This window comes from Lipotes vexillifer, unplaced genomic scaffold (assembly GCF_000442215.2).
Source record: "Lipotes vexillifer unplaced genomic scaffold, Lipotes_vexillifer_v1.1 scaffold236, whole genome shotgun sequence".
Lineage (NCBI taxonomy): Eukaryota > Metazoa > Chordata > Mammalia > Artiodactyla > Lipotidae > Lipotes > Lipotes vexillifer.
This window is the reverse complement of record NW_006773295.1, coordinates 2,066-12,614: the sequence shown is the minus strand read 5'-3', so window position 1 is coordinate 12,614 and position 10,549 is coordinate 2,066. Positions and strand designations below refer to the sequence as shown.

General features: G+C 38.9%; 1 protein-coding gene across 1 annotated transcript; it reads right to left on the bottom strand.

Annotated features, from left to right (window-relative positions):
* Positions 1–3,786: 3,786 nt before the first annotated feature.
* On the bottom strand, positions 3,787–9,335 carry TMEM116 (transmembrane protein 116; the record flags this gene model as incomplete). The annotated part of the gene is made up of 6 exons (XM_007448246.1): positions 3,787–4,307; positions 5,083–5,156; positions 5,701–5,845; positions 7,792–7,930; positions 8,272–8,355; positions 9,286–9,335. Coding segments are annotated over 6 exons (699 nt in total), but the record flags the coding sequence as incomplete, so codon positions are not given.
* Positions 9,336–10,549: the final 1,214 nt, after the last annotated feature.

The window sequence follows — 10,549 nt, the reverse complement described above, 5'->3', positions numbered from 1 at the left end:
GGAATGCCGCTTAGGGCATTTGAGAAAGGGCCCTTCCCATATTAAGCTTCATGTCACTTTATTGGTAATTGTGACTATTCTTCCAGGGATGCACTGTAGTGGGAATCTCTTTATTATGAAATAGTCTTCCCTAGGAACCTGATGATGTTCAGAGAACTAGAAGAAAAAGCAGAAAAGGTGTCCAATGTCCTGCTCAAACAAGGAAAATGGCATACTATTAAGTTGAAGCAAAAGAAAGAAATATTTGTCAAGAAGTTCCCTGTTTATACACATCAAAATGGGAAACTAGTCTTGCGTTTATTCAGGATGACTGAGTATTCAGAGGACGACCTGGATTCTTTTGCGACAATCAGCACTTGCTCAGGGCAAAAGGGAATCCTGACCTTAGATGGCACTGTTTTTGGTATCAAGCCTATATATATTAAGCATATATGCTTTACAGCATATCTTTAAAATCAGGTGAGTCTTGTGTAATCCGTGGAGATAAACAAGAGGAGCTCTTAAGCACTTCACAATTGCAGAGCAAAAGAGAACCTTCCTCAGTTTCCTATGTCCTATATGTAGCCACTTCCCAAGTATCTACAAGTTAATTGTGGCTGACAATAAGTGATTCCAAATGTGGAATAATAATGTTACCAAGACCACAAAGATGTTAATAGATGTCCATGCTCTGGTCAACAGGTACAGGTAGGATATAATGTGAAAGCGCTGCTTACTGGGTTAGGGATATGGATAGAGAAAACCCTTGTGCAAATCTTCCTGAATTTGCAGGAAACACTTCAAAATTTTAAACACTGGAAAGACTGGAATCTCTTGAGAGGGGTGAAACATGATGCTGCTCATGTGATTATTGGCCAAATTCTTGGGAAGTATGAGAGCCATGCATTTCTCAGTGGTATCTGCACTGCCAAGAATGAAACCATTGCTGAATCTTTCTTTCATGAAGATACTCCACATTTCACAGCTTTCATAGCTCATGAGGTTGGCCATGACTTGGGAATGAAGCATGACCATGTGGCCTGCAAGTTCCATGGCCAGCACCTCTGTACTACGCATGAATCTATTACTGTAGATATGGGCTTCAGCAACTGCAGCTTCCACTATTTCCACCAGCTGTTGCATAAGCACAGAGAGGGCTGCCTATTTAATAGAACTGAGCTCCAAAGCTCCTTTTGAAAGCCATATTGTGGGAATAAGATATTAGATAAAGGAGAAGAATTTGACTATGGCAGTGTTCTTGACTGTCAAAAGGATCACTGTTGTCTGCCCTCATGCCAGCTGAGGAAGGGTTTAAATTATGCATTTGGATCTTGCTGCAAAAACCACAAATCTCTAAAAGCAACCACAACTTGCCACCTCAGTGTGGATAAGTGTGACCTCCCAAAATACTGTAATGGCACCCCCAAGCGCTGCCACACAGATACCTACAAGCAAGATGGCACTCCTTGCAAGGAACAAGGTTATTGTTGCCAAGGCCGGGGTTGAAGACTGGAGAATCTGTGTGTTAAAATCTTTGAAAGGGGCACAAAGCTTGCCCAGGAAAGTTGCTAACATTAATGAATACTAAGGGAAACAAGTTTGGAAACTGTGGCAGTGAATCTAAAGGGATATTTAAAGTCTTCAGCAAGTGCAAGGCCAAAGATGTAAAAAGTGGGAGGCTGCTATGAGAAAACATCCAAAGGCTCCCATGCATTGAAAAACATCAAACACCCAGTTCCCCATGCAGAACACATGGTATTGGGGTGCAGAGATTTTTTGAAGCTACAGACTGGGCTGATGAGGAGGAGGTGAAGGATGATACAACATATGGTTCAAGGAAGATCTGTATTAATCAAAGCTGCATAGATACAACTGTACTCCACTATGACCGTAAACTGGACAAGTCATGGAGTCATGGGAGGGGTATTTGCAGAAATTTTAAGAACTGCCACTGTATCTATGTCTATGCCCCTCCTACATGTGAATTCAAGGGTTACATAGTTTGAATAGTGGCCCTCCTACTCTCAGTATGATGAAGAGTTGATAATCCCAATCTTGCCTAACATTTTATTTTCATTTCTACTATCTTTTTATTTGCCTACATCTATAGAATATCTAAGACCAGTGTCAATGCAAAAAATTCATCAGAGAAGCAAGATGAACAAACCTGACATATATTTGATAATTATCTTCCTTCTGGTAATAAAGTCAAATATGAAGTGATACCGACAGGACATTTTAAGAACTGGACTCCTAAATTCTGGTGTCCCTCAAGGTCTACGGAAATGAGAATCTTGTTTCCATCTGTCTTTCTATATGCTGAATTCTTATTAGTTTTTAAATTAAAAGAAGTTAAAGCACCTCTCTAGGTAAGGCAATCTTTCTTGTTCTGTGCTACCCAGTAATCTGTGCTATACATCTTAGGAGGCCTCAAGATGTGTTCTTGACATAATGAAGTCAGGTTACCATCCATAGTAAGGCTGAAGCTCATGGCCTAAAACCTAAAGAACTATTATTGAGCTCCCTAACATTTCTACTGAGAACTCCTTTGGAAAGATCTCTGGAACTTACTTTTCAGAGTATACTGTCTAATGCACCATTACAATCTACTCTGTCAATTTCCTCTAATCTTAAGGATTTTGCCTTGCACTGATGAAAGGAATTTATCAGGTGAAAAGTATCTGATTATTAGTTCCAGATGTTTTAGTTGATTGTCATTCCAGTTTTTGTCCATTTGGCTTTCCCCTTTGTTTTGGCATCATAGTATCTGATGCCCTGGCCTCGGTGTGGCCTTGTTAATGACTTAACTGGAGAGACCAAACATCACTTGTTATGTGACTAGAGAGGAAGAAACATTAAACATCCCTACCCATGAATGAGCCTCTTCAGTGTGGGAATCTTTTCTTTCCCCAAAGGTTAAATTCTACTTGTTAGTCATTCATTCATCTGTTCATTCATTTATTCAATACACATATATTTAGCACTTACAGCCAGACTGAACTATGTAAAATTGATATTAGACCATTTTCACCTACAAAAATGGCAAGTTCATATGGTTCAACCTAATTCTGTGTCCAAGCACTATGAAACCTACCTTGGGTTTTTGCTTATAATTGAGAGTTGAGAAGTTTTTGATTCAGAGTTTTAGTCCTGATTTCTCTTAAATCTTATTATCCACTGTAACTTCAAAAGACTGGCCTTAATTTTCTGGAGCAGGAAGGTTCCTATTGTTAAGGCCTAGAACGGCACGGAATATGTAAGAGACTAGGATGTGGTGTGTATTAGGATCCCACTATCACTTTTTTAAAAAATTTATTTATTTATTTTGGCTGCGTTGGGTCTTCATTGCTGCACATGGGCTTTCTCTAGTTGCGGCGAGCAGGGGCTACTCTTCTTGCGGTGCACAGGCTTCTCATTGCGGTGGCTTCTCTTGTTGCGGAGCACGGGCTCTAGGTCGAGCGGGCTTCAGCAGTTGTGGTTCGCGGGCTCTAGAGGGCAGGCTCAGAAGTTGTGGCGCACACACTTAGGTGCGCCGCGGCATGTGGGATCTTCCCTGACCAGGGCTCGAACCCGTGTCCCCTGCATTGGCAGGCAGATTCTCAACCACTGCACCCCCTACTATCACTTTTTTTGGCAGCTTCTGTCCTTGCTTATTCTGAGTTTCCAAAACTCTTCAAAGAATGTAAACACAGGACTTTGTATAACCAAAAGGAGAGTGATAGCAATGTGAAGATCCGAGCAAGGTGTTGCATGCCACACCACTTCCCCCACAACCATGGAGCAGAGAGCCTGGAAACACTTTATACAAATAATAGCTTGGAATTTATTTTTTGTAGAAGAGACTTAGACAAATCTAATATCTATTGAAATAATATGAGTCTATCTCTTAGGTGGAAAGTGGCTTCATCTCCCTGAATAGTGACTTTACTTGTGAATCTGAGAATAATGATTAGATCCCACCCACTTCACCTAGAGTTAGCTACTAACCATGGCACTACACTCCCTTTCACTTCCATAGTTTAAGGCATGGTTAGAAAAGACTCAAGATGTTCTTCCCAAACATTCTTCTCAAACCATTAGTGTAGAATCATTCCAGTTCTGGATGTTCCAGTTTTACAGTTTCAAAGAATGGTGGAGGTGCTAGTAGCAAAAGCAATGGTAGACTCCAGTGGATCTAGGCCTCTGCTATAGAATCTCTTCTGTGAGCATAATAATGGTGTCTGGGTGTCTGCATCATGCCGAGCTTCTTGCTTTAGTTGGTAGGACTTGTACTGTGTCCAGCTGTATACTCCACAGTTGAGAAGCCCCTGAGATGATGCTGTTAGAGCCTGGAGGAGATGAAGGGGTGATGGAGCCCATCCTTCAGATTTTCAGAGATTTGGGGAATAGTTTCCATTCCTCTTATTTATAAATCACTGTTATATTTATTCTATCTCAAAAATCAAAATTTGTTGTCAGTTTTTAAAAAATATTTTTCTAGCTCTTCCTGAACTCACTCTTCACATCATACCTTGTTATGGATGACTGAGAGTTAGTCATATTTCTTAGTATATACATAAAGATAATGAAGTCGTTTCAATGTCTCTCCTTATTGCCCCATTTTCCAGGTTAGGCTTGAAGAAACTGCCCTATCACCACAGTCAGATAGCCCAAAAAACCCTTCTTAAATCTGATAAAGGATGAAAAGAGAGAATCATTTTTTCTTTACTTCTCTCTCTCCATTCACCTAGAATAGCTAATTTATCCCATTCATTTCACTCTGGGTGAGAGAGAATCATGTCACTATCAGAGTTTCATAAGAACATTATCTGGTAGATCTTGTCTTTTGTTACCCACCCCTTAAAAAAAAACACATCAATGAAATGAAGTTGGCCTGAGATATACATGCTCTGGAATGCATGGCAGCACTTTCACAAAGGTATCTACCTCATCTGCGAGGAAATTTCCACATTCTTCATAACTGAATATAAACAATATATTTCTCTCTTGCAATGCAGAAAGAAGTACCCTAAGGGGAAAAATTGTGCTTACTGAAGCATGGTAATGTAAGAGAACAGGATAAGAGAGTATAAGAACAGAAATGCTGGATGTTCAAGGTGTTACCTGGAGAACATAGAGGGCCATGTGAAGTTTGGTGTCCTGTGGCTTAGTCATCTTTATGATCATCAGAATGACAGCTGTGAAAACACAAAGTATAAATCTTGCTGCCAGCCCTGGCTGCCTGAGCATAATTTTTTTCAGTATACACGCCTAAGCATTGTGAGAGTTATAGGCATAATGAAGACTAGCAGTGAGATTAACCAGTTATATAAACCACTGGCCTCAGATCTCCAACCGCTATTCCTCATTGATTAAACTTTGCAGATTATTAGAGTAGCAATGGTGGCAAGACATACTACAGGAAGATCATAAGTTACAATTCTTAACTTCTTATGTTTACCAAGCCCTTTCATAAACATTATCCTATCTGATCCTTACACTTTATGTAGCAGAAAGGGCAGGTGTTAATGTCTCTGAGTTCTGTCAGTACATTTCCTCTCATATCATCTCACATCTAATTCTCTTAATTTCTAAAACATAAGAAGATACGGGTGGAATGAAGGTAAATTTTACATGCTGGACAGAAATTTGTACTCCTCCTTCTTGGTGAGACTACTTTGCTTGACCACAATCTAATGGTTACCCTTTTCATTGCCCAAATCTTTCCATTAAGATACCCACCTGGGCTCCAGCAGCAAAAGAAGGCCACTGGGTAGAAGCGTACTCGATGCTCCACAATGTGAATCACTGCCCACTGTTCACTCCCCAGAAAGCCAGTCGATTTCAGAAACTTCTTATAAAGTGTCTGGGCTTGAATGAGTAAGACCTAAACATGAGTATAGCGGTGAGTAGTCTGCCTAAGCCTTACTAAAACTTCCCAGGTCTAGCCTATCATTTTGGATAGATCCTTCTCTTAGGATCTGACAGCAGGAAAGACCATCCTCCTGTCTTTACCATCTGAGACCAGGCTTTTTTTGAGAGAAAATTATCTCTAGAGTGATCTTTTGCTTGGCCAGGTAAATTGACAGATATTAGTCAAACTATATATTTCAATACATAAACCTTACATCAACCCTCAGGCTTTCATTTTTCTCAATGAAGTTAATCACAATATGCATGGGAAGTTAAAACTAAGATCTAACCAGATTCTCTTTTAAAACACTTTATTAAAGGCTGTGTTACAGGGAGATCAGCTCGGTGCTTTGTGACCACCTAGAGGGGTGGGATAGGGAGGGTGGGAGGGAGACACAAGAGGGAGGAGATATACAGATATATGTATATGGTGAATTACATATACAGTACAGCTGATTCACTTTGTTGTAAAGCAGAAACTAACACACCATTGTAAAGCAATTATACTCCAAAAAAGATGTTTAAACTAACTAAAGGTTGTGTTATTAAGTGTTCTGTGCTTAATACCCCTAAAATAAATACTTTAGCACTGTGACAGAGCTTAAATTCTCAACTCCCAGAAAAAAATGTTTTAGGAAGTCTCTTCTTGCACTTAGATGGAAAACAGATTGTTTTTCCCTTCCATTTGGGAGCAATTTGAATATGGTTTAGTTAATGAAATAAGTATAAATCAGTTCAATGTCCTTTTTGTGGGGAGTAAATTAGGTAATAAAATCTGTCCAAATCTGAAACTTTTCCTAATAATCCAGATCCACTCTGTAAGTTAATAATACAATTACTTAAGGTTAGCCATGTGGTTTCCTTTCCCCACAGACATAGGAATCATAAAGAGGCTTGAACTTATTTGAGAATATTTACATCTAGTAGAATCAGTTCACCGTTTGCTGATCACAGAAGAATCAGAATGCCAGTCCTGAATGCCCACTGAAGTCTGGGTTATTCTGAAGGACAAACAGGAATCCCTAGGGTGCCAGGTTTTGGGACACATGTCTCTCCTGTCAATCAGTTCTAAATGAAAACCATCAAGGCCATTTTAATATAAACTAGTCATTGTGCATTCTTTACAAAGTTGCTGATTTGTTCTAAGCTATTTCCATAACTTATTTTTGAATTGTCAAAGAAAAATTTCCACAATTGTATTTCATTCACAGATGTTAGCTGTGCTAGCAAAAGGAAAAAAACTGTGGGATAAAGTTGGTCTGCAACCAGATAGTTTATAATTCCTGAACTAGCATATGAAAAGAGGAGAAAATGATATTGAAAAGTAGATATGACAAATAAAAAGGCATATTCACTTGCTTACTGACTTTGTACTGGGCAGTTATATATAAATAATGTATTGTCCCATGGATGATTACTTGTCCATCAGTCTGATGATGTCAAATGAGTATTTAATAACTGTATGAGTCACTCAGCACTTTAAACCCAGTTAGACATAGCATAAATACAAATTTATAGTCAATGAAGAACTGAGAAAAGAAAACTCTTTAATTATTTGGAAAATTAAAACAGAGAAGATGTCCTGTGTTCCAGAGTATCATACTTTATAAAGAATATACCTGACACATACTAGTTTTCTGGTCTGGTCCTCCATGAGGATCCACAGGAACACATTATTTCTAGAGTGAACATAATTCTCACATAATGAATATAAGCTCTTTTCCCCATTCATCATTTGATCTTGGGAAGTCCAAAAGACTGAGGTAGTAATTAAATTATCAATATCTACTAGACACTTTCTTGGTTCTAGGACTATAAGAAGTGCCTATCCGCCCCATCTTTCCCAGGCCTGGGAATACTGCCCCATCCCACCCAGCCTCCCCCTCTCTTTCCATAAAGGCAAGTAGGGTGGCACCATACCACAATGGTGAGGAGGCTGAGTAGAAAGCTGGCCAGGAAAATGATAAGCCCATAAAAATAAAGTGTGCTACAGACTGATGTGTTGGCAGAAGGCAGGACTTTAGCCATGGCTGTTGGTGGTGAGTACATCAGGAGACACCTAGGTAGAGAATCAATGGTCAGAAATGCTGCTACAGGTATAAGACCAGAGAGATACCTATTTGGTGCAACAAAAGTTAATGAGTATGTAATTTAACTTATCATTTAGCTAAGCCTTGCCCATAATACCTTGTTCCTTCTCACTGACACATTATCATCTAGTCATTTTGTGTTGTATTTCTGCTTATATATTTTTGGTCTTGACTGTACAACTTGTCCAAAGCCCATTTCAAATACAAGCACCTTGGCCAGAATGTATGTACAAAGTCTTCTTCCATCTTTATTTATAGAAAAGAATAGGTGTAGTCTATTATAAAAATGATAGGTTTGGTCCTTACTTACCTGTGGCTCTGGCTGAAGTTGCGGAAACATTCACTGGCATTGCCCAAACAGAATACAGGTATCATCAATAGTAGAGGTATCAGGCTGGGAGGAAAAAAACTTATCACCCTAATATTCAGATTTTTTTATGCCATTTTCCCTTTGCAAAATATTCTCCTGTCCTTCTTCCAACTCCATCACCCCACCAGCTCTCCACAAATACATATATATTTAATTCCTTCAAGAAAAGTACCTCAAAAACTTTTAAGTATACCTTCTTTTCAAGTTCCTGGGGAAGTGGAGTGGGAAATGTATTTTATACCTAGGTTAATAAATCCCAACTGAGTTTCACAGAGAGTCTCTGGGAGCTGTATGATCAGATTAAAAATCCAAGTAGGTAATCGTGAAATGAAAAAGCTACCAAGGAGCTCTGTGATCAGTCTGTTTCACTTTTCATGGTGACCAGTAATAACTTCATTCTCATCAGCTCCTTCCTGAGAACTTTTCCAAAGCACAGCTTTAAGCAACCAGTTATTTATGCAGCTAAATATATCCAGATCCCTATAAGAGGAAAAGATCTAGGAGTAAAAGGTATAAAGTCTAAAACCAACTCAATATGACTACCACTTTAGGTAAGATCCAGATCCTTTCTGAGCTTAATAATTTTAAGAGTCTCACCCAACGTTATAAAGGTGAATAAGATCTTGAAAACCACCTACTACAACTTTTCATGATATATGAAAAGGAATTAGAAGTCAAAAGACTTAAAGGGAAATATTTATTGAAGGTCACATAGAGTTAATGGCAGAATTGGGACTAAAACCCAATCTGAAACTTCAAATTGCTTGCCTATTTTACCTGGGAAAATGGAATTAATGATCACACATTTGTTGTTTCTTACTTAGTATAGCTCTGTGAGGACCCAGGAGTGACAGAATCAATGGAAATAAGGGCACTGTCCTCCTATTTGTTCCTACCTAGACCCAAGACTAACGAGAGTCTACACCTTGCCAGGAAGGAAAGCAAAAATCTTACCTTGACAAAATGATGGCTGTTTGACTAACTCGACAGGTACAACCTATAACCTATGAAAAGAATAAATGTGAGTAATGTCTTAGGATATTGCCAATCATATTACAATAAATACCAGATCATCACTTGCCATTTGATAGTACAAAAATTCCCAACAGCAGGTTTACTTCAGTTAAGCAATATTTGATATAAAATTCAATGAAATAGGGGGCTTCCCTGGTGGTGCAGTGGTTAAGAATCCGCCTGCCAATGCAGGGGACATGAATTCGAGCCCTGGTCCAGGAAGATCCCACATGCCACGGAGCAACTAAGCCTGTGCGCTACAACTACTGAGTCTGCACTCTAGAGCCCGCAAGCCACAACTACTGAAGCCTGTGTGCCTAGAGTCTGTGCTCCGCAACAAGAAAAGTAGCAATGAGAAGCCTGAGCGATGCAGCGAAGAGTAGCCCGTGTGCAGCAACGAAGACCCAATGCAGCCAAAAATAAATAAATAAATAAATAATTTTTAAAAAATTCAATGAAATAGATAGTTCCTTAGCACTGAAGATAACAGAATTTTATCTGTAATACTATATTCTAAAAAGTACACCAAAAGCCACAAAGAGAGCCTGTAGAAAGTAGCTTAATATAAGATTTGGATACCACAACAAATTCTCTTAAGAAGAAAGGCAAATATGAAATCACACCATAATCCTTCATCTTCTAATAAGAGTTCAATCCTCTCCTCTTTTAGATCAAGGGAGGTGTAGACTTTTCAGACCCATATGGGTGGAGTAAAAGTCTATGTATAAGACGACCAGCAGAAACCATTATAGGCCAGGTTCAGTATAATAGGGCAGAGTCAAAAAAGCCCTTTGAATATAAGACCTATCTAGAAGAAAGAACATTTCAAAAATTCCCAGTTGCATTAGACACTGTAAAACAACTTACAGAAGAATGGCCCATATCCACTAGGAGTTTATGGAGAGAGACTTTGAACAGAACGTCTTAATATAATAGAAAACAGAATTTTTTCTATTGGGTTGGCCAAAAAGCTCCTTCGGTTTTTAAGTAAAAATAAAAGACACATTTTTCATTTTCACCAAGAACTTTATTGAACGACGTATTCACCATTTTGTTCCACTACCTTCTGCCATTTTTCAGGCAACTTCATAATTCCATCTTCCCCAAACTTTTTAATCTTTTTGAGCAAAGAACTATTCCAGGTGCCTTTTACAGTCTTCCAGGGAATTGAAATTGTTTCCATTAAGAGAATTTTGTAAAGACC